The 24,351-nt window shown below is 40.2% G+C and overlaps 1 protein-coding gene across 2 annotated transcripts in view; it reads left to right on the forward strand.

The window, feature by feature from the left end:
- The first annotated feature begins 2,776 nt into the window (after nucleotides 1-2,776).
- Nucleotides 2,777-24,351, forward strand: part of LOC104920035 (roundabout homolog 2) — a 73,451-nt gene continuing 51,876 nt past the window's right edge. For both annotated transcript variants that reach the window (XM_019259656.2, XM_019259658.2), the window contains exons 1-2: nucleotides 2,777-3,400; nucleotides 7,104-7,430. In XM_019259656.2, coding sequence (XP_019115201.2) covers nucleotides 3,346-3,400; nucleotides 7,104-7,430 — 382 coding nt within the window. In that variant the 5' untranslated portion in view covers nucleotides 2,777-3,345. The remainder of the gene's footprint in view (nucleotides 3,401-7,103; nucleotides 7,431-24,351) is intronic.

The following is a 24,351-nucleotide window of genomic DNA, read 5'->3' on the forward strand; positions in this document are numbered from 1 at the left end:
AAATCTTACACGCGAGACCTTTAAGATGTTAGACAGACGTTTGTCTGTTTGTCTACAGGTTTGGGCTTTGTGGTCAGGACACATGTCTACTCTGTCTACTCTCACTAAGGCTGAGCATGCCTGGTGTTGAACACACTGTCACACACACCATCTGTTACCTCCAACACTCCTGGCTTGGACAAACACGGTTATGAGTAGGTAATGGTGCGGACAAAACTTGTGACCTTGACAGTGTCTCCTATGTGTGATCAACAGAGAGAGAAAGAGGTAGATTAATGAGAGCCGGTAGCCCTTTTGATTTGGGCTTTTTACAAGAGAAAGGCAGCAGAACCTTAGGTTGCCTGGAAACATGTCTGTCTCAGTGTGTAATGAGAGATAAAGTCTGTCCCTCGATTCAACTTCAAAGATAAACATCAAATCGCCTCACTCAATAAACGCACATTCTCTCTCTTTTTTTTTTTTGACCTTACACTAGACATCAAATGCCATTATGCAATTACTCATACCACATGCCATCTTCTCCTGGATTTCTCAATTTTAATGCTCCTGTCAGTCCTCCAACTATATATAAAAGGCATTCTCCCAGATGCATCATCCCTTTTTTTTTTTTTCAAAGTGTCAGTCTTGTGTCTTCTTGCTATATATAAGTGAGGTTGTAGGAGGCCCGGCTCAGTCAAAGACGATCAATTAATTTAGAGTATTATTATGTTTTCTCAGCTGGATAGCATAAAAAAAAAACATCACACACCACGACATGATGTGGTGACAAAACCTCGAGCTGTCATCTCAGTAGAGCACTCTTTTTAAAACAGTGATCAATTGTTCAATACATCATATATATATATATATAGATATATAGATATATATAGATATATATATATATATTGAATTGAAGGCCTTGTCTTACACAATGAGATACTATCAGCTCCAGGTTGTCACTAAACAAGAAAAATGAACTGGGCCTGTCAGATGTAAACCAAATCCTCTGTCACGTTAATGCTTTTTTCCGAGATATGTTATTTATATATGTGAATGCAGTCTTTATGTTGAGACAAAGCTAGCAATAACTATCTATATCTGAGTGTTACACAGCGGTGTCTAAAACTTGTCTAGAACTCTTAACTGTGACAACGTCACTTGATGAAGCTCATCAATCATCACCTTTCAGCGTCTAGACGGAATATTTTAATAGCTGTCACTGACATTACCGTTTTGGCTCTACCTCTATTACACTATGTCTATTACGCACTGTCCCAACTCTCTGAGCGGAGAGTGATAGTAACATTTGTTTAACAGTAAGTGCTTATGATGAATTGCAGCCGTAATGTGTCTTAAGTCATTTGGTACAATTAGCCACTAACATGTTCTTGAAGTTTCCCTCTCAGATCATTAAAGTTCACCTTGATGGATTTTGTGAGGTTATTAATTTTTTGAAAAGCCTATTTACTATCTCCTTGCACCTCTGAAAGACAGGACGTGCAACGAGTTAAGGTCATCCGTCTGCATGAAATCGGAAAAACAATCAGTGACAACTTATTAAAGCCCTCCTCCACATTGTTTTTTTGTTTTTTTCAGAACATACACCAATACAGTATCCACCCTTTCTTTCTCTTTCCTCCAGTATTTCAGTTTTGTTAAAGGTTTAAAAGCTACTGAGAGACAAGAGGCCTTCACAGCACCTTGAACCGAGCCGAGCTGCCATAAGAACAATCAGACAGAGGAAGACTCTGTTGAAAGCATCACTCTCTGATGGATGAGAGCCATCCAATTTAAATGATTCTGCTCACTTTACACCCCCTTCATACAGACTCGATTTAGCCATCGTCCACAATTATTATTCGATCTACTGCTGTGAACACTGTGCCAAAAATGGTTTAATTTCACCCTCTGGATCAATAACACCTGATGCAGCCCATCTCATTCTCGTCTCATGGCGAGGCACTGCATTTATAATGCTATCGACAATATTGAGCAGTATTGATGACATGGTAGGATAAGCACCTCAGGCAGTGGGCAGGAATGAAGTGCCATTTTTTATTTATTTTTTTAACAGCTGCACACCTTTAATAGCTTTTTTAACCATGAACATGAAAATGAAATATCACCTAGTAAACCTGGGGGGGGGGTCTTGTTTAAATTTTTTTGATTTAATAACATTGTGTTTCTTTTTCGCAGCATGGTGTAGATAGGAGTGAAAGGGTTTAGATCAGATGTGGTATGTTTGTTTGTTGAAATGAAACAGCCCCAGTTAAAAGAATCTTTCAGTGGAAATGTTGCAGAAAATGATTCTGGGGATCTTTTAATTGGATTTCTTGAATGTTTAAAAATGAATCTGGTGGATTATCTTTGTGCACAGGGCGGTGTCCTGATAATAAAATGATAGGAACACATGAAAGAAAACAAAATACAGAAACACTTCTGCAAAAAAAAAAAAGTACATGTAATGAGTTTTTATTGCTATTTGTAAGCTGACAAGGACATCCTTGCAATCCAATACAGTTAAAAAAAATAATATGAACAATGCACCCAAGGCAATGTTAAGACATCCAAGGCAGAATTGAAAGATGGAAGCAAAACCTGAGCAGGGAAATGGCCAAAGCAGCATACTTTCATTACAATATGTATTGATTATGCTGCACTGCGTGTAGTGAATGTATCAGCTGTTTCATCTCCAAGAAGAATAGTAAAGAAACACTACTGAGCATCATAATCACAATCCAATCCGTCCACATTGTAAAGTGCTCCTGGAGTTTTTTTTTTAGCGTCCACATCTATTGTGTGCGTTATATTCGTCTGTTAGTTTCTCCCAGGGTAACTGGAGTGGAGAGGAGGGGCTGTGCACTGCTGTGCCGTACCGTGCTGCGCCGTGCAGCTACTCACCTCTGACTGAATCCCGTCACCACCTTTTCATCTCTCAACTTGTCCCGAGTGAGGATGGACGCGTTTCACTGCGGTGGGACCCGGTAAAAAAAAAAAAAAAAAAGTGTCTCTGGAGAAGAATGCGGTCGCACGCTGGAAAGGCATCGCTAAACTGGAGTGTCTTTGGGCGTCGGTGATGTTTGCGTTTGGTGACTGCAGAAATTTCCCAACGTGTCGGCGAGTCGACAGACCACTGCTCACTGGTGCGCTCTTGGAGAGGAAGAAGAATGGACATGAGAATGATGTCCTTCAGCCGCTGAAATAACTGTCCGTGGCGGTTTTAATAGTTCACTCACCTGAAGCAGTAAATTGTCACAAAGTCGCATAAGTGAGAACAGGATCGATTAATTGATTGGCTTCTTTTTTTTTTTTTTTCGCTTGAGGAGGAATTCATGCGCCGATAGCTCACGGGGCCAATATGCCAGAATGGGTCCTCTACAGTATTTCTTTCTCTGTGGACTTCTGTACACCCAAACCGACGGTAAGTTTATGAATACGTCTATTTCTAAATATCACGGTTCAAATGAAGTCTTATTTTACATCCAAGCTTTACTGGGCTATGACCTGGAGCGTATTCGACCCATAGTCTTGCCAGTTCATGTGGATTTGTTGTTCCTCTTAACATCATTAACGCACCTATCCAATGCGCCATGTCAGACTTGGTCCATTCAGTCTTGATGTAAGATATTGTGTCAGCTATTCAGTGGTTAGATGAAAGTTGCTTAATTATTCATGAGGGCTGCTTTAATTGAACGCATTTACATTATTACTTGAATAAAATAGTTGACAGCTATGAATTGATAGTATATTCGCAAATATTGTAGTTTGAAATGCGTAAAAGACTTTTCTATGCTAAAAGAATAGAGGACTTCATTATTATTCTTATTATTGAATCAATTTAACTCTCTAGAACTCATTTTCTGTTTGTCTTGTGCTTGCATAGTTCATCAAAGGCGTTGCAAACCTATATTTTGTCATCATCTTGTCTTCATCTTGGGTCACATCCTGAGTGGCCTTGTGCAGAAGGTTGCTCAAGCAAATGATGGAGCTAACTGTACTGTAATGTCCATAGCATGAAATGTCTAATGTGCCATAGAGAAGATGCTTACTCATACAGTCTGGAAATTCACCCCCTTTACTGTTTGTGTCTACAGGTTACTCACACAACGCATAGCCCTACTACATAGCTGCACTCAAGAGACATATCTAAGATTCCTGACAGGAAGTGTTGTCCTTATCATGAAGTGTGTTTGTACTACTATGTCCCCTGAAACCCATGGAACATAAATCTGTGTCAGTGGAGTAAATGAGGTGCAGGTGTGATCAGCATGTAAAGCAGGTGTAGGATTTGGGTGGCTCCAGGACTGTTTAAATGCTGTGTTACCAGTTTGTTTGGTAACACAATGCTTCTGCAATCAATCCTACAGTATTTTTGTGAAGTTTACAGTAAGCAGTTTTTGACTGAACACTAAGGTCACATTGGGGGATGTACTTAGACTCCTGCCTAAAGATATTTCTTAATGTTTTGTCCATCCTGTTTTACCTACATGGGCGTTTAATCAACACATTCTTTGACACAGTCTCAAGAAGACATTGCCAGTTCACACAAATAGTGTTAATTGCAGGGCTATTGCATCAGCTTGTGATTGATTCTCCAGATGTGTGTGATCGGGTAACCTACATTTCAGCCTATTTTGATTTAGTAGTTAAAATTTTAAACACCTGTGAGAGAGAGAGGCATGAGTAATCCCAATAGATGGTGTCTGACTAATTATACTGGCGGTAATCTGTGATCTATTAGAGAGGATAATGCTCAGAGGTTGCCGTCTGTGCACAGTAGATTTTTTTTATTACACATGCAGAGTGCCCATTTTTACAGTTTGTAGTCTTTTATCGATAACGCTGATTTCGACTTTGAAGGGCTCAGACTGACTTTGTGCTCGTGACATTTCAAACTTAATTCTCAAACGACAGAAAGAACCCGAAAGGCAGGTGCACTTTGCTCCACTATCAAATGGATGTTTTGGTTATAAGCCCAAATTGAGTTCCTCTGAACTCTGCTGGCAGACAGATGTCACCTCAAATTGACCTTTATTAGAGTGGCCCCTGCTAACAAGCACTAACATGTTCCTGAACAGCTTTTTTTTTTTTCTCTAAGAGCCTGAGTTTCAGCTTCAGCACCATGGATAGATCCCCAAAAACTCAGAGGGGGGAAAACAAGTTCTCTTGGTTTAACACAAAGCTTGGTGCTCAGGATATGCTGCATTTTGGGCAGATTTGCATTATACTTTTACTAAGAATCTTTATTTTAAGACTCCAGCCAAGTTATTATTTCATTTATAATTTGAGCGGGTCAATCCAGCTGTTTAAATCCAGCATTTAATTCAAGGACTCACTCAAGAAGTCAAAATATCCATCCATTTTATATTCCTACTTATTTAAATTCAGGGTCATGGAGTGCTGGAGCATGCATTGAGCAGAAAGCAGGCAAACCCCCTGGATGGGTTGCCAGTCCAGAGCTAACAGACTGACAGGACCCCGCAGGACCTTCGTGCTGTTAGATGACAGTACCAACCACTGAGCCGCTGAGCCACTGAGCCATCCCCAACTTAAATCATCTTATTTCAATTCTGTTGTTCTGAGAGTGCGAGTCTCAAACGCCCTGCATTAGCCACAGTGGAGACTGGGTAGTGGGACAACCAATTAGAAGAAGTCAGTATTTCAAACTGTGTGTTTGTTTGTGTGACATTGAGGGTCCACGTAAAGAGACATATGTATATGGTTTTAAAAGCATGTTTAAGACATAATATATCACCATGCTTTGGTGTGTTGGCGCCAGCTAATGGAAAGCTTTTTTGTCAACAAACCTCTTAACATTATAGACTGTCACATCAATTTTGCTCACATTGGAAGCTTTATTTCGGTGGCTGTGCAGCATCATGGCTGCCTTTGCAATTTGTGTGATTTGTCACCAACAGAGGCAAAAAGAGAAGAGACCATGTAACATCATTTTCATTTATTTATATATATATATATATAATCGTATTTATTTCTTTGCCTTGTGACAGTCCAAAAAGTCTGCTTTACTAGCACCAAAATTACACCCTGCTGCACTGTTTGCATCCAGACAACAGAAACTGGAGACCTTTTAACACAGATATTATAATGTGCTCATGCACCATGAAACAGATGAGAGTTGTGACGGTGTCATGTCTGTAAACAAACACGATGTCACTGCATTCAGGTCATTCCTCGGTGACATTTAGAGGTGGAATGTAAGAACCAGCACTGAAGGTGTTCACACGCCAAATGAGTAGTGTACTGTAAGAGTTGTGCATGTTGCCGTTACACAAATTATGATGTTATTCTTATCTGGATAGTCTTAAGATTGAACATTCTCTTTATATTTGCAGATACTCTCGTTAAAATCAAAATATTATGCATGTTAACATAATGATACAGCCTTTAAGGAGGTAAGAGAATTGTAAACTTTGCATACCCACACTATTACATTACAGTACAAAATGAAAAATCCGATGTAGCTCGCTATTCCTCGCCCACTGAGACAACGTGTTTGATGATGTCAGTGTTTGATGGAACGTGTTAATGAAAAAGCTAATGAGATGTAATGACTCCTCAGCTCCTGTCTGTGGAAGTAAATATGTGAGCCTGACTGTAGTAACACAGCATTTAATGCAGCCCGGTAAGAACCCAACACTAATCAACTTTCCTTTCAAGGGCTGTAATGAAATTATACTTAGTTTTATTCTACCAATCACATTTACAAATGTGTGCACATCTGTTTAAAAAAAGTAATGAAAACAGAATGTTCGTAAGAGACTGCTGAGAACGACTTGGCTATTTATTCAAGTTTTCCTTATTTTCTGGGATATGACTTGACTTTTCTGCCTCTCATCTTTTTTAATCAACAGTGGTGTGATAAACAACAACTGCCTTTCATTTATTTTGGTGACACTTCCAGCGAGCGGGTGCCGCTTTGCTGTTTTTCCTCTCTGCGCTTTGATTTTCTTTTCACTAAGTTTATAATCATGGTAACTAAATACAGTAGTTAAATGCATTTATCCCAAATATAGTTCTGCAAAATGAGAATACATTATTTATGTGTATGTAAATATTCTGACTTTACCTTTAATGGAACTTTCTCACTCCCTCATTCCCTCCAGGGTCTCGTCTTCGCCAGGAAGACTTCCCTCCACGCATTGTGGAGCACCCCTCTGACCTCATTGTGTCCAAAGGGGAACCAGCCACTCTCAACTGTAAGGCAGAGGGACGTCCAACCCCCACAGTGGAATGGTACAAAGATGGGGAGCGAGTTGAGACGGACCGCGACAACCCCCGCTCCCATCGCATGCTGCTGCCCAGCGGGTCCCTCTTCTTCCTACGCATCGTCCACGGACGACGGAGCAAGCCCGATGATGGCAGCTACGTGTGCGTGGCCCGAAACTATCTAGGAGAGGCCGTAAGCCGGAACGCATCTCTAGAAGTAGCATGTAAGTCTGAGTTTTCATCATGTCCCTCCGGGCCCAAAGGTAGTGCCCTGGTCAAAAGGAATCTCATTGTTGCATGACATGAAAATGAAAAAATTGTTATGCACCATGTATTGAAGTTGGTAACCTTTTATGGGGTGTATGAGAATGTGAAAATGTGCTAGGTTAAATTAAGCATAACATTTTGTGGCTCCTGTGCTAAGGGATCCATATATAAGATGTCATCGGTCATAATATGAGCAACGTCACCGATCCACTGAACCTACAAGAGTGTGTGTATGTGTGTGTGTGTGTACACTTAGCCGTGTGCGCAGCATGTGTGCACATATGTGTGTGAATATGTTTTCAGACCGCTAGTGAGACCTGTTTGGATGACCTGTTTGAGTAATGTATGGGTAGAGCTGTGAATCGCTCCAGGGAGGGAGAGAAAAGGGAGCAGGATTTTAACCTAGCTAACTCTCTTTCACCGTTTGGATTTGGAAAAGATGCAACATGCTCCCAGCCAGTTTTCTCCCTGTGTGGGAGAGAGGCCGCTCTGGGCTATTCACATTTCCATTATGTGCTAAACTGAGCTGATTTCTTGCCATGAACAAGATGCACACACGCTCGGACGCACACACAAATATACATGCATTGCACACACAAACACCCGCACTGTCTCTCAGTTTCATAGAGATGTTGTACACAAAAAAATAAATAGGGAACTCCTAGCCAAACTGTATATTGCAGTTTGTTTTTAAATTGACAAAACATTTACTTTCCCAAGCATTTTTATATACATGCCCATTGATTAAATCTCTCCTGTTTTGAATCATAAAATAGGATCTAATGACTTGGAATTATTGTCTTTAAAATGTTGATTTGCCACCCTGTGTGCATCTGTGTTTGGTTTAAGGGGGAAAAAAAACTGAAAGAAAGAAAGAAAAAAAAAACTGATGAACCTAATAGCAGCTCAGTGGAGACATTATCTGAGATGTGTGTGTGTGTTTGTGCACCACATCCTCCTCTTTGTCTTATTGCCTTTTCCACATTAGACACTTGTGTTTCTATTGTCTTCATTTACCGGTGCTGTTTCCTCGCATTTCTCTCAAATCAATAGTGGTATAACTGTCCTGGAAATACTAATGCTTAAGGAGATGCTGGGTATTTGAGAGGACAGAAATCTGCTCTGTATATATCTGTGTGTGTGTTTATGTCCTGTACCAGGATACAGGATTGGATTTTCCATATAAAATGAGCCATTGCAGTGTTTGATATTCTTGATTACAATCTCCCGCTGAAGCTCCTATAACAGTATCCCTGCCTCATTGTAATCAAAATTTACTCTGCACTATACATCACATTTACACGGCACATCTTTGAACAGTACAGTTGTATTTGAAGGTAGTGAATAATTCACTCTCATAAAGAAACCACAGACCCAAAACTGTCGTTATAGTGTCAAGAGACAAATGTTATAGCTGCTCCACTGATTCCCTTGACTGAATAGAGGCAGACTTTATGAACACAATGACAGTGTCAGAGTGATTTTGTGGGGATTTTCTGGTTCTCCTTAAATACAATAAAACTCATTTGTGTTTTGCAGCTCAAACAGGCATTATGAATTCATTTTTTTTTGAGTTAATTGTCACATTCATTGTATGTGTGGAAGCTGCAATTATTATTGACACATCGCTTTTTGTTTTTTTCCAAAGAGAGGTATGCTTCTTGTGTATGAGCAACACACACGCAGGGTAAAATAACAAAAAAACAGTATATTGTTTTAAATATCAACTACCAAACATACAGGAACTAAACCTAAATATCAAGAAATGAAGATGGAATATGGTTTTATTTTCGCTTCAAAGCTTGGGTGCTGGAATGGGGTCATTCGAGCCTTGAATGATGTGTTGTGGAATATTGGATCATTCTTGAAGCCTTGTTTAGATCTCTTTCAAAAAAAATTTGTTTGTATTTATCCATATGAGTGCAGGCAATAACATCTTGGGTTTATGGGGTCTTCCCAAGGGATCATTGTTTGCACAGTGGAGTGCATTTCATACTTCAATAAGTCTGTGTATTCCTTGGCTGCTATATGACCATGCAGACCAACCACAGGACTTAAATACTCCCATTCCCAATGTATATTAAATATCAGGCATCCGCTATTTGCCTTCTGTGCGACTGTCAGATTGTCTTCTTTAAAGCTGGATGGCAACATAATAAGTGTATAGGTGATGCAATTTAGTTATTTCAAATGTAATTCTGAGAACCTAACCCACAAATGAAGTTATTTCAGTCTTGTTTTCCAGTTGAAATGAGAGACACAGCTCCATGCTGTCTCTTCTTGTGCAGACAGTGTAAATAGGTTGGGTTTTTTTTTTTTCTGGAGCTTCACTTGCATAAGAGACAGTACGACCAAGGCGGCTTCCCGTCTTCTTTGTGTTATTCAGAATATCATGGCTAACAGGGATGCATAATCGCATGACTCCTTCAGGGGGCTGCAGGAACCTGCCAGTATTGCTGCAGCCAAAGTTGTCATGCAATGCTGCGGGTGGGAGCGAGCGGCTAGATGAAAGGGCTGCGGGGCTGCTCTGCCAGTGAGCCTAGCCTCAAAATGTTCCCGTTTCCTTCGAGTCCGCACACATCCTCATATTTTCTAATGGGTTGTAGTATTGTGTCTCAACCAGTGGCTCAGAAAATTTAGCTAACTAGAGGGGTGCTGCTCCCTTGGGTGCATTTGTGCTGTACAAGCTCAATTTCGGTGGTTCGTCGTGCATTTTATGAGCGTCAGTCTGACTGAAATTTGAAGGGGCATTATTCATTTTATGTGATGCAAAACACTTCAGCTGTTTAAGACGGTAGCAAAGCTTAAAATATGCAAATTACATAGACGTACCAGATAAATCTACAGCTGGCAGCCTGGCAAAAACAAATAAGGTACCTCCTAATATTTGTTTGTCTGATAAATCAACCAAGCCTTACTAAAAAATAAAATAAACACGTTTCCGCACAGTTATTTCTCCAAATGCATTGTGAATTAGAGCTCATGACAAAGAATCAGTAGACAGTAACAAAGCAAAGTGGTCTTGTGTCGGTACTGATCTTCTAAACGACTGTGGATAAGATAGTATAAAAGCTGAACGCAACTAAGACATCGATTTTTCTTAAATCTGAAATAAACAAAGAAATAATTCTGTTTTACTCGCCATGTATTCATTTCCTTTCTTATTTGCTTTTGTAACCAACAAACACATTTGTTAGTCCTTTTAAGCTTTTGTCTTTTTTTTTTTAGGTTTCTTTCTTACAGTCACGCTTGTTTTTTCTTCTGCCTAATCGTCTCCCTTCAGGCTCACTTCAAAAACGACTGTGATGTTCATTCTGACAGTAATAACATATTTTTATTCCGTCTGTGTGTTCACTTCATCTTTGCTAAATCTTGTAGCATACTATAAATATTTTACAGATTGGTGGATTTACAGGGGGGGGGATATGGTTTACACTAAACACATAGCTTGCTTTAGTTCAGAAAAAAAAAAAAAAACTGGGCGTAAGAACTCCAAAACGTGCATTCGCTCTGTAAGCCAAAATAAAGACACTGGAGAGAAGCTAATTTGATCCAAGGCCAGTGAGGGAACATGTACTGTAATCAGCTGTTAGAACATCACCAGGCACAAAATCAGGAGTATTTTCACCCTCGTTGAAATTCTATTTCCTGTCTTGTCTGGTGCATATTTGACATAAATGATAACATCAGCCATTTCACAAAGAAACGAGGCCATGTCTGTTTATTATTAGAAGATCTCGTGTTTCTGCTTGACAAACAAGACTCATTGTGTTTCTCTTACTGTTGCAACATGTCAACTTGTGTCTCACATCACAAGTATGTAATTTTAATAATCAACAGTCACCTGCTGTCAGTGTGTACAACCACACATGGCAAACCACCAAGCCAGCTTTTCACATCTTTAGTCTGTTTATTCAGACGTTGCAGCTGAGCACTACTTCAGAGCAACGTCAACAAACAACTGGGCGACCTCCAGGCCACCAGTGGACTGGCACTAATCATCAGAGTGAGTGGCTGTTGATGGAATTAGAACAGCTCCCTCAAACTATTAAGGGACAGAAAGACATAAACAATGATGTGTTGAAGGGAGGTGTGGGTGGAGGGGCGGCGGATGCAAGGGTGTTCATTAGTACAAAACTCGAGAGCAAGATGAGTCCCCCTCTGTTTGACTGTGCTAAGTGAATTAGAAGTATAGTCACTCAGCCAGACAATCATCAATTAAATCCACCCGGTTACAGGCAGCCAATAAAACTTAGCAGCAACAATGGCAGATAAATTTAGTATCTGCATTGTGATTTTTAGTGCACCGTAGTCATTATTTTGATGAGGAATTGAACACACTAGACATTTATTTAGATTCCCAGTTGAATTAATGCCTCGGATTCATTCTTTGATGGGTAGTTGTGGACTCTGAGCCAAGATCTGCAAATAAAATAAAAAAAAAAGTGTGTGTAATAAATAACACACAGCTTGGGAATTGTCACAAATGTTGTTGTCAGGCTACTAATGCTTACCATGCAAAATGGAAGTAGGCCTAATGCAAATTTGAGATGGAGCCCAACTCAGTATACACTAGGCAGACATATGTAGGTGTTGTGATTGGCAGCAGCTAAGTCTACAGCCGTGCTTGTGGCTTTGTGTGACCGTACGTGGGCACAACAGTGCTTTGAGCTACCAAAATCAAATGTTAACCCTAATGACAACTAAATGGATGACTGTACCAAATGATGTGGCAATCTATCCAGATGTTGAGATATCTCACAAAAAGTGAAAACACTGACCTGCTGGTAGCGATATATGAAAAATTTAGGGATCAACAACAAGTCATTAAGATTTAACCGTTGGGGATGGATGTCTGAAATAGCAATCCATCTAATAGATATTAAGATATCCAGTAGTTCAACCGACAGCATTTGCCATCCATAGGGCCATGTCACTAGAGAAATATATCTGTGTGAGGAAGCAAATAAGGATGTGCAGAAAATAATCTTACTTTTACCTGAGCTTGTGCTGTATATCCTCCCTGTTGAGAAATTACCCTCATCTTTATTTTCTGCTTCATTGTCACCGTGTTCTCTTCAGTGATGGACATAACTATTCAGCACCGTAGGCTACGCAGTAAACAACGGTAGCCTAATTTGCATAATTTGAGAGGCAAAGCTTTGCCTTCTCCACGCACAAAACCATGTTCTCCCCCAAAGTGCATCACATGGAGGGAATCATTTATCCCCACAATGCATATTTGTGCTTTTCAGCTGGCACACACCAGGTGGATTAAAAAGTGTTTGGTCAAGCATCCAGTGGATGCACGTCTGGGTTCTTTGTTGTGATACTATAAATTATATTTTTAAGTGGTGAGATTCTGGAAATACAGCTCCTAAGGTTCAGTAGGATTTTCAATGGGAGGTACATTGTGGTGTTTTGGAAAGTGGCAAGTTGCCATTAATCATGCATTGCACTCTTACCCATTGACAACATCCAAAGTTGGTGCCTGCCAGCCCTGTGTGTTCCCAGGCAGATTGTCAGTGTTAGGTAGATAGGTTGGCCACATTGCACCATCTGTTGCCAGTCCAACAGCCCTCCTGTGTACTTATCCCCTGTTTGCCTTCCTCTGCCTTGCTCTCATTAAGCCGATACACAGTACTGGGTTTTGTGAACCCAGCTGATCAGAGCTGATCTTTCTCAGGTGTTGAGAATAAGTACGTGTTCTTATTATTTTTGTCATTATCATGTCTTCGCCCTAAGCAGTCATCTTCATATTATGACGCAACAGAGAATTGATGAAAGATGAAAATTGAGAATCGATAAAGAAAATACAGTGGGGTGTGCCATCGCTCCGCTTGGTTAACTGAAAGCAAAATAATGTTGATTCTCTGTGTGACGGAATGGAAGAGCAGCTATCCCCTTGCGCCAATTCAGGGAAATTTGAGAGATGTTGCAATAGCAATTCCATTTCCCACTTTTGTGCTGATTCAGTAGTATCTGATTTTTTCTGCACAAGTGTATGTGATGTGAACATGCACGTTGACCAGAGGTTGCAAAAATAAGGCTAGGAGAATCTTTAATGAGCCCAAACACCCAGATGCCAGCCATTTCTCCCTGCTGCGATCAGGAAAAAAGTTCCTGATACACCAGGCCAGCACAGGCTCAGGAAGAGCTTTCTACCCTCAGGCCATTTGGATCCTAAATGAGGATATTGCCTAAGACTGCACAGTAAGAATACTTTTCTTACTTACTTTTTTACTCCTTACTACTATTATATCGTTGTCGTTTTACTGCTGTCATTATTATTATTATGACTTATAGTTCAATTTTCTTTGAATGGTAGGTATCTAGTTCTGATTGGGTTAAAGTGCTATCATTTAAGCACAGACACGACTAAGATGTGTAAAACTGTCCATACACTTGCACTTCAAGAGCATAATTCTTTAAAAGCCTTAGGTAGCGATCAGAATGGAAAAAAAAAGTGAAGCACATTGCAATCCTTTTCCCCATCATATCTCTGATCTCAACCACACTTAGCCACTAAAGCTGCAGTGGGTTTATCTTATTTCTGTAGGCAGCAAGTAATCATCGATGTTTTGTGTGCCAGCAAGCTACACATAGCTATTCACAGCACTTACAGTAAGGCAATGAAAAAAACGGCAACGACCGAAACACAAATTTTCCCAAAGGTTCGAGTGGCTCGCTACCGTTACTCCAGGCTTGATGTTTGTTGTTTATGTCGAGTCAAGTTGTGTCCGTTTAATCAGATACTATAGCTCCGGGTGGTCAGTAATGAGCACCACTATCCTTTTTCTCCATTTCTGTTCTTGACATTTCTGTTGGGAAATAGAACCCCTGAGCTCTTACGATTAGGCAGCGGAGAAAAATCTGCAGTGCCCCGGAGCGTTTATCTGTTGAGAGTTGAACTTTTTTCCAGCTCGGAGTCCACATAAGAAATGCATTGACAAATGAGTTATTCGGCCTGTGGTTTTCATTTTTCAGCGGTTAGCACGTTGTCCTCGCAACAGCTTTAATCCTGCTGTATTGTAATGTATCGGGATGAATATAATCACGATGGATGACAGTTGCGAGCCGCTTGCTTGCATGCATCTTCGCTCTTGACTGATTCATTTATAACTCTGTGATGATGAGGAACATATTAGGAAGGTTAGAGTTGTCTGGTCTGACAGTAGGTTGATGCTTTCAATGATGTCACACAACGGTGACACATGCCAAATGTGTGTATATGGCTAATTGTCATCTGTGTTCTCGCTCGTACACTCCTAGTGGATTATTTGCATTTTGTGCATACTTGCTGTAATTGTTTTCCTGTGCAGCGGTTAATTGTAATAGCATATTTCCCTTAACATGGCTGATGAAATGGCCTTTTTGAATATATCACCATTCCTTATCATTTGCTCTGTGTGTTAGTGTAGCACAATAATAAAACAATAACAATGATTTTCATATAGCTGGAAACATATAGGGGATTCATTTTCATCCTCTTAAGGTGGTCTGATGTTTATAACAGTGCAAAAATAGAGGTGGCCAGGCCAGGCGAGCGGAACTAATTTATGCATATTTTTTTGGCTGAAGACAGTGAGATAAGGGGCTAGCATCTGGTGCTAACTGGACCATGCTCACTCCTTGGAGGTCTGTGCATTATGAGGTTCGGTAACTTAGCTAAGGGCTAGCATCTGGTGTTAATTGGACCATGCAAACACCTTTAAGAGCTCTGGTGCACTTTCTTACAGTTGGTTGGAAGAAACATATGCCTGGTGTGAAGAAGCGTACTAACCGAAGTTCCTGTGTTTTCCAATTCCTTCAGGAAGCAGCTGTATGGATGTGTAAATTCAAGATAATTCAACATGTTTGGTCAATTTGTGTTATTTTAGTAAAATTACTCTAGGGTTTATGTGTGTTTTCCAAATGGTTTGATACTCTCTCCCTCATACCCTCTTAAATGCTTGTAAGGTGGTCATGTCAGTCTCTTGAATCTTAATATCTGACATCAATTAAAATGCGTGGTTATGCTTTGGCAATAAGCAACTTGACTTTAATTTGAAGTTGACTTTAATTTAAATCGTCTCCATTTGGCACTACCACTGCTCATATGTCTCCATAATGATTCTACCTAATCCACTTTCCCCACTCAAGTAATGCGTATTGAATTTTAATTTAGATTTCAATAATACACCAACTCACCGTTGCATCGCTTCACCTCATCAAGAAGCAATGATATTTTTGTCAAGGAGAATTATGATGAAAGATATTTATTGGTGAGCAATAATCAATGACGGACACTAGAGTGCTAACTGAACTAAATAGGGAATAGCGTGTTGGAGCAAAAACTGTGATTCATTTATATCATTGGGCTCAATGTTGTGCTCAGCTGGTCCTCATAATAATTCACATCATTCCTGGATATACTGCATCGTCACGTTTATGGCTATTGTTGAAATGACTTCAAAAGACACAGCATGTTACTGAAATAATGTAACTTGACATTGTAAAGTTCAGGCTAATGACAGCAGCAGTCAGTGCCACCCATTAGTATAATAGTGGGAATGTTTAAGAAGTCATGGCAAAAACTCTGGTAAAGGTCATATTGGGTCAAGCTGCTTCCATACACCTGTCACAGCCTGTGACTGAGGATCCCTGTTATGAATAAACCAAATATTCCTGTCTGCCTGAGGTGTCCTGCCCACAGATTGAAAATTCTCCAGCAAAACAGTGTGGAAGGGTTCAGCTGCCAGCTTCTCCGTTCCTACCTGACAGCGCTTCTCGTACAATGAGACAAAAAAAAACATGTTTACTGTCAAACTAGCCTTGAGTTCTGCAGTTCAAGTTGCACTAGTCCAAGAGAAAAACATGTGATGAAATAAATCCAGATTTTTTTTTTCCCCTAAATATTTGAATACCTGATATATTTATACACCCTTGCTACAGTATACATATATTTGAACATGTTATGTTGTGCATACATGTTTGTGCTTCGACTTGGCAAAGGCACACAATCCATTTTGAATATGATGGATCACAAAATGATTAATTACACGCCGCTGTCTACCTGTCAAGGTAGTATATTGTGATGCCGCACACAGTACATTATAGGCTATAATATATTGGAGTCGTGTTTCAGCATTTGAATTTGAAATATGGCTGTACATCTCCTTTTAGATGAGTTGGCGCTGGCTTAAGCTACTCCATTAGCAGACCTTGAATGAGGCCTTCACACTATTACAGATACAGCTGTAACTTATTGTTGCTGTCATCCATGGAAGCTGCTGCTGGGTGTAGCCTTCTGTTTTCTGAACGCTACATCCAGCCTTGTTTCATAACCACTATTAAAGTCAGGTATCAAAAGCTGGAAGGGAAAAAGGAAAAGCAGAATCACATTAGTAATATTCAAACTGACCTCTAGCATGTTAATGTGTTTATATTACATGTATGTGTAGGTCCGTGCATGGGCATGAGAGCCTTTACTTGTGTGCATCTGAGTGTGACAAAGCTAAATCGTGTGTCTCTCAGCAAAATGATAATGGTTCATAATTGCCGCTGTGCAGTGATTGATGTCTAATCTTTGCATAAAGATTGGGGAAGATGGCATCTTCAGGCAAATGTGTTATTAATGAATAAAAAAAAGGAAAACAGCCAAGGACAGTCACAGTCACAAGCAGAAGTATTATAATGTAGTATTGTAGTATAACCTTCATTCTTTTTTTTTTTTTGTATATTAAGCTGGACTGGAAGATAGTCATTGGGTTAAACTATATCTTGTGTTTTCAGGATGTACTAAGCTTACAGTATGCACCCCCTTTGTCGGTCTCCAGTCTGGCTGGGATGACGATGGGAGTGAAAAACCTCACTAGCCAGCCAGAGGGCCGCTGCAGTTGGTGTATTATTCATGTGGCCTACCCAACGTACCCTCCAAACTAGGCCAAAGCGCTTTTATAACTGCTAAGTGTCAAACTCAAGACTTCCGTTGGCCCATTCATTCACCTCCATCACAAGAGTTTGCACAGAAATCATCAACAACTCCATCCATCGCATCATCTGATTCACAAAAAAAGTGGAGAGTGCCCGGGCCAGGTCAGCAGTAAGACGACTTCATACTTACCGAGTATACACCTCAGTGAATAAAAAGGAAAGGGAATATCCGGAGGCTTGATTAATTCATGAAATTCACTGAACGTAGTATCTTTCTTTTATCCGTCCCTCAAGCCCACACACTCAAGCATCCGTTTTCCTTGTGCTTTTTTACCTGGGTTCGGCTCTTTCATAAATAAATGGTCTATACAAGACAGAGTGAGTGCCGTTCAATGGTCTGTCACTGCCTTTCATACGCACGAATCCTCAAAGTGCTGCACCCTAGTGTGTGTCAATTCATTCTCCACCATTGTAGGGGATGTAATTGCAACAAGGCAGCAAATAAGATTCCATCCTATCTGACACGTGTCCGTCTGTGTAAAGCCAGCAGTAGTTACTGTTGGGTGTTGGGTGTTGCGAGGGCAGAGGGGTGAGATGGATGGCAAAGTCTACTAAGTGTCAAAGTGGTGCATCTATTATGAAACAGCTGCTAACCATCCTGCACTGCATGCCTTACTAATCAGAACCTTTCCTTTCTTTCCTCTGAGCTCTCACTCACTTACATAGACCTCCACACATTCTTCTCTAGAAGCACCTTGCATACCCACTTATTATTCAGCTCTCCGGATTCAACACATCATTTGATTAGGTGTCCTTCTTTTTCTTAGCGTTGATGTCTATTCATTTTTGGGCAGAATTTACAAACCCATTTAGTTTCTAGGTTGCTACTGAGGATCTGGTACCTTCCATCTCGTGAATTTTTGTGTCACTTTTATTATGCTCCATTTACACTATGCTGTGAGGACTCGTAAGTCCTTCACTGCAGCTGTAAAAAATCCCTTATCTGAATTAAAAGTGAAAGGAGGTACATGCCGTGGAGCCACAGAGCCTATGCTGGCTTAGCTTCATCCTTAACGACACTTTATACAAGTTCACAATGAAGGATGGCATGCCGTGTCATCGCATTTGTTGTAGATGTGAAACTTTTTTTTTTTCCCGTCGTTTTGAGAAAGGATTTTTCGTTAGTCTAGAGGCTGGCCTAGCTGCTGTACGGTAGGAAAAAGAGTTATTGGAAACTGTGTTGAGTGTAAAGTGAAGCAGACACAACAAGGTTAAGTGGATGTTGCACAATAACAGCATTTGATAGATCATACCATTCCCTTGCAGCAACCCTTTTTACCCTAGAATACCAGGGACCAGACCAAATGCATCATATGTGTCATTAGGAAAACCATAACAACAAGCTGGAGAACGACTGTTACCGTGAAGATTCTACAGGTGACATCCACGTAATTATACAGAAGGCAAAAATGTGGAAAGTTTTTTTTTTTTTAAGCTCCTGTGTAAAGGATGACGCTGTCATGGTTAGTGGGTTAGCTTGGTTATATGCTCCAGTAGGTAATGTGCACTAGTCCATTGCTGCAGATGTTGTCCGCGTGGGGACTGGGACTGAGGAGTGACCAACAGAGCTCAGCATGGGGAGGGATGGACAGTGTGTTCTAGAACAGATGTTGCCAGCCTTTGTGCGTTTGTCATTTGGGCTCTAATCTGGTCAGCGAAGGGCATTAGAGTATATAGGAGGGAGAGGGCTCAGGGATGCTGCTGCGTGCATGGGCACCCCAGCTGTCTACATCCTTCAAAAGACACCCAACACACACACACATACACACACAAATCCTAAATTCACAAGCTCCTCCTATTCATACCCGTGTAAAGATGCAAGCCAACCAACCAGCACACACTCTGTAATTGGCTCAGAATTAGGGCACATGGTGTATTGTTAAACCTGTGGAGATTATGCATTATGCTTGAATCTGCGGAGATTATGCAGCGCCGGGATATTATGCCTCCATTTTCTCTGATTGCCTCTGTATTATTTCCCCCCGCCTGTGCAACGGCAAATATCCCACTCATTTCATCCTTTTCTTTCCTCCCTAATTTTGAACCTCGTTCTCTTTCCACTTCCTTCTCAATTCCCATTCCTGTTGTTCTTCACCCTTTACTCCTCTCTCTCTCTCTCTACGATTCCCTCTCCATCTCTCCTCTTCACCCCTCTCCGCCTTCCCCCCTCCCCGCCCCGCCTCCCCTCCTTAGGGCCGCTGGCTGTCTCCCCACAAGTGATGTTCTCCTGGCCAGATGATGCATGCATATCTCTTGTGTCTTCTTGATGCTAACTCACGTCGACGTTTGCACGGCATTGTGGGATTATGCTCTCGGTCATATTTCATGTAATGATGAAAATGATGATGGTGATGAGGATTCAGGGGAAGGGGGGAGGAGATGCTTCTATTTTCTGCCCTTGTCTTTTCTTCAATATCAATCAGTGCAGAGAGATAAGATGGAATAATTGGTTGTTCGCAGAAAGTATAGACGGACTAACAAGTTTTGGTTCGAGTTTGGATGGGTTCCTTTTCACTTTCCGTAATTGGTGTTGGGCATCAGTTTCCAACTGCACCATTTTCGTAGCTGCTAATGCCTGGGTTGTCTGTTTCTAAATATGGTTTCTGTAAACCATGTTTGCATGAACACCACGTTCCAATGAAGAGGCAGGGAGTCAAAATCATCCCCAGTAGTTTAGCGTTTTCCTTGGAAGTGTGTTAACAAGGGGGAAGTGTGTTCTAAGCAATACCAGAGTGGGAGGGAAACAAGGAGGATAAACACATTAGGGGGAAGATTCAGGGGGGGGTTTATGATTATTGGACTAACCTTGGAGAGAAACCATGGCAGACTTTTTGCCCTCTAACAGTGTCTCCTCTGTATGTGTGTGTGTGTGCAATACATTTGCGTTTCTATGAAAGAGTTTCGAGCAAGATTTCTGAGGTACTGTGCACATTTTCAGGGACTTGCCAGTATGCAAAGCTGTGTCAGTGGATATAGCATCTATGCAAGAGAGATTTCTTCACAGTCTTCGCTACACCCTAATTAATCTGCTTAAACCTGCTAGGCCTGTCTCCAGCACTCTTACACATCAGAAAAGCCAGGCAGCTCTGAATCCAACCAGGATTTTCTCCATGAATGCCAGTGGAAAATCACTCTCCAGCCCCACAGCTGACAGCTTTCTGTCAGAGTGTGCAGAAATGCATATAAAGTAGAGACGAACATACACCTCATCATTTCCCTTGATGGATGGGTTGGGAGGCAGTTGTCTCAAGGGTTCATAAGGCCTCTGAAACAATCAAGTCATTGGTTTGTATTACCTGCATGAATCCTCTGCCTATTGGATAACATGCACTTTCTGTAGGCCAACAGATGAAGCAATTTATGGTCAGTTGTGTTCTTTTAGCCTTGCCCCAGGCTATGACTGTGATCCTGGCCTTACACAAATACCAATGACAAAAGGGCGACACTCATTTCCTGCTTCTGTTACTGGAAGAGCTGTTGTAAATAATGTTCCAAGAAATATCTGTTAGAGTAAATTCAGTACGTACAGCCAAGTGAAAACTATCCAAACATAACTTAAATTCAGAGTTCAACTCATCTAACCCCACCTAAGTCATCCAAGTTGCTAACCAATATGCTTCTCATAGAAGCATTTCTACAGCTTTTGCTTGGCACAATAGACTTCAATTTCCCACACTGAGTGTGAAATAATTGCAATCAGAACTGTGACAGTATGGATTTTTTCTTACAGCTGTGGAAAAGGAACATTACCCCGTAGTTTTGTGGTTTACCGCTAATGAATATAAATCTAAATCCGTCATCATAAATCCAACTCTGAAAGACTTCAGTGATTCCCCTTTTCCAGTGCTGGACACTGTTATTGTTGTTGCTGTCCACTGTCAATCCCATGATGCTTTGGGTTGAGTCTGTCAACCAAACAGAGGCTTTGTTTCTGACTTGTCCACCAATCAGAGACAGAGGAAGACGAGTCACAGTGACATTTTTGTGCAATAGAATAACACACAAAAAAAAGTTGCAGTGGTGACATTAATTACCTTAACCCCACAATAGGCATCACATCCATTTGAATTGTGGCAATTAAGGTAGACAAGACAAGTAAGGATGTATGAATGAAACTAATACAAAAAAGCCTTTTGTGGTGATTCTGACAATTTGGACTTTATGAGTATGAGCTTGTTCAAGGATTATTAAATAAGAGAAATACGGCCGTGTTTTGGATGTCGAACCTGTTTGCTTTCAATTGCAATACAATTACGATATTAACATTTGACCTGCCTGCTCTGTTGATTTAAAATTAAACATCTCTTTTGACTGATGCTGGAGCAGCTGAAGTAATCATTCTTATTAAACTCCGAGACAGTCCTCTTGGGTTTATATGAGTCAGACATTTAAAGGCTTTTTAATATTTTTTGAAATGATGAATGTAATTTATTATCCATCAGTTTTTTGCCTGTTGCTGCTATTATTGGAAGAATATCATTTTTTTTGGGGGGGCTTTTAACATAATTAATTTGTATTTCAAGGTGTGTCACTTATTGAGTAGAAAACTGATTAGAGGATTAACAGAATGACGCTGTTTATGTAATCTGCTGAGCCAAAAGTGGATTTAAGTGATGTGTTTCATAAACCACTTTGTCATTTGTGGTCAAATACCAATAACTGAAGGAAAAGAATGGCACGACAATAAATAGGCTGAATATGATTTTTCAGGATATGAACATATTTCTTTTATTTTACGTGTGAAGGGATGTGGATCTCAAACTTTTGTGTTAAATCGGTTCTAAATGAAACTCATATTTCCTCATATTCTATTTTATTTCTGTGTGTCAGGGCTCAATTTAGAAGTGGACACACATAAAACTTTGGTGGAAAATCCTCTTCTAGCCAAACCAAAATAACTTCAAGAGAGTCTGATGTCTGAACTTTATGTATTGTATCGGTATGCTGTATCCGACTAACCCAGTACGTTCACTGTTTTATGACCTGGCTCAACCTTTACCTCTACCTTTATTTAAAAAATTGAACAAATATATACATAAAATGAATGCCGTAAATATTTATTGACTAGTTTAAGCTCTTCCTATGTTGCACTACCAACTCTCTGCCACTCTAAAACAGTAGTTACCAGTGCACAAACGTGACCTTTCATGTTCTGACTCTGATTAACTGGTACACGTTGCCTTCGTCAGTTTGGGTTAACCACATTTAGTCATGAGGAATGAGAAGGAATGGTTATGATTAGGGTAACAACATCAGGGTCCGCCAATCTGAAAATCAGACTGGACATGGTATGGTACTCGCCAGTCTCGATACAGCAACGTAGGCTACATTGGAGCCACAACCGTATATACGCATTAATTAAATTACACTTAATCAAGTGTGCAGTTATGTTACTGTACATCAGGGCCAATAAAAATAAAATGTTCTGTTTGGTCAGTTCATATTTAAAGTGCAAATAACTATTTAGAAAACCAAGCACATGATGTTTTTAGTCTCATTGTTTGTTCAGAAATCATTCAATACAGCTTCTTAACTGTATGTTGAAGTAGAATAATAAGCTTTTGCCAAGATTATCAGTCGACTCCAGATAGTGTTGACGTTATTTGATAAGCAGGGACTTAAATTAAAAAAAAAAACTATTTTTTAAACATTAAATATCAGTCCAGTGATAAATTGATGTGCCCAATGTTAAAAAGCTCAGAATGTCCAGAGAAAAGATGGCTTGCGTGGTAGAGACAGTACTAATTTCACCGAATTTGCAATTCAGGGCACAGGTTTGTGTGAGTGCACTTATAAAGAGGCCATTTCTTTTCTGTGCCAGCCTGGTTCAGATTGCCTCAGATAACCAGCTCCTGTCATGACTTAGTTACGACACGAGTCTATCCTTGTGCAGCCATCCACAAAAAATATTTTTACCATCAATAAACATGAACATTTCTCCTGTCTGTTTTGCATATTTTATTGAATTAAGTCATGTTTTCATTAAGTATTTAAAATATTAGTCTTTTTTTTTATTACAAGGTTGTGTTTAGTTGAGTGCCCTGTGCCACACTGCCGCAAAAGGGAAAAGTTTGTAAATATTTGTGGAATGGATTCATTTGTAATCTTGCCCAGAGTCAGAAGAGCAAAGGGCAATTACAGTTAACCAAAGTAATTCTTGACTAGTCTAATTTATGAGTAAATATGATAATTGATATTATAATTGATGTCACTTGATGTGACCGGATTTTCTAATACCTTTTAATGCTTTGTTAGACTAGACTAGCAGCTTTTTCTCAGATTTGAACAGCGTATCAAAGCAGTATCATATCGTCAGCTCTTTAGTCCATGTTGCTAGTTTAAAGCCTAGAGGTGATCCGGTATTTTTCAAAGAATACCTCATCATGCTGCAAAACTGCAAAAAAAAAAATGACACTGGAAAAAGGTGGTTGTCAAAGCAATCTCAGCTCAAGGTCCGACTATACTCGCTTGCTCTGAAACGTTCCACAGTCCTTATCAGCAGGTTGTGTAGTAAAACCACACATGCAGATCTGCACACACGTGTGCTGACAAATGCGCCTGCACAGACAGGCAATCAATTTGATGATGTTTTAATTGGATTTAGGACAAATGCTAAAACAGAGCAATTCCAAAAAAACACCCTTCTCCTTCTGTGTTAGCTCAATTAATCCCTGATTGGTGCTAATTGCTTGTGCAAAGACTGATCTGAAATAACAGCGGATATGAAGTAGGCTAAGCGTGCCTGGCTGTGTCTCTTCTCACTCTTTAATGCGATCTCCGTGCCAAACAAACCAAATATTTGATGACAGAGTGTCTAATTGTCTGCTTTATGTCTAACTTACTCACTCCCTGCCTTTGATTAACAAGCATAGACAGGTGCGTACCAATGTCGATGTGTGCAGG

This window comes from Larimichthys crocea, chromosome XXII (genome assembly GCF_000972845.2).
Source record: "Larimichthys crocea isolate SSNF chromosome XXII, L_crocea_2.0, whole genome shotgun sequence".
In the NCBI taxonomy this organism is placed as follows: Eukaryota; Metazoa; Chordata; class Actinopteri; family Sciaenidae; genus Larimichthys; species Larimichthys crocea.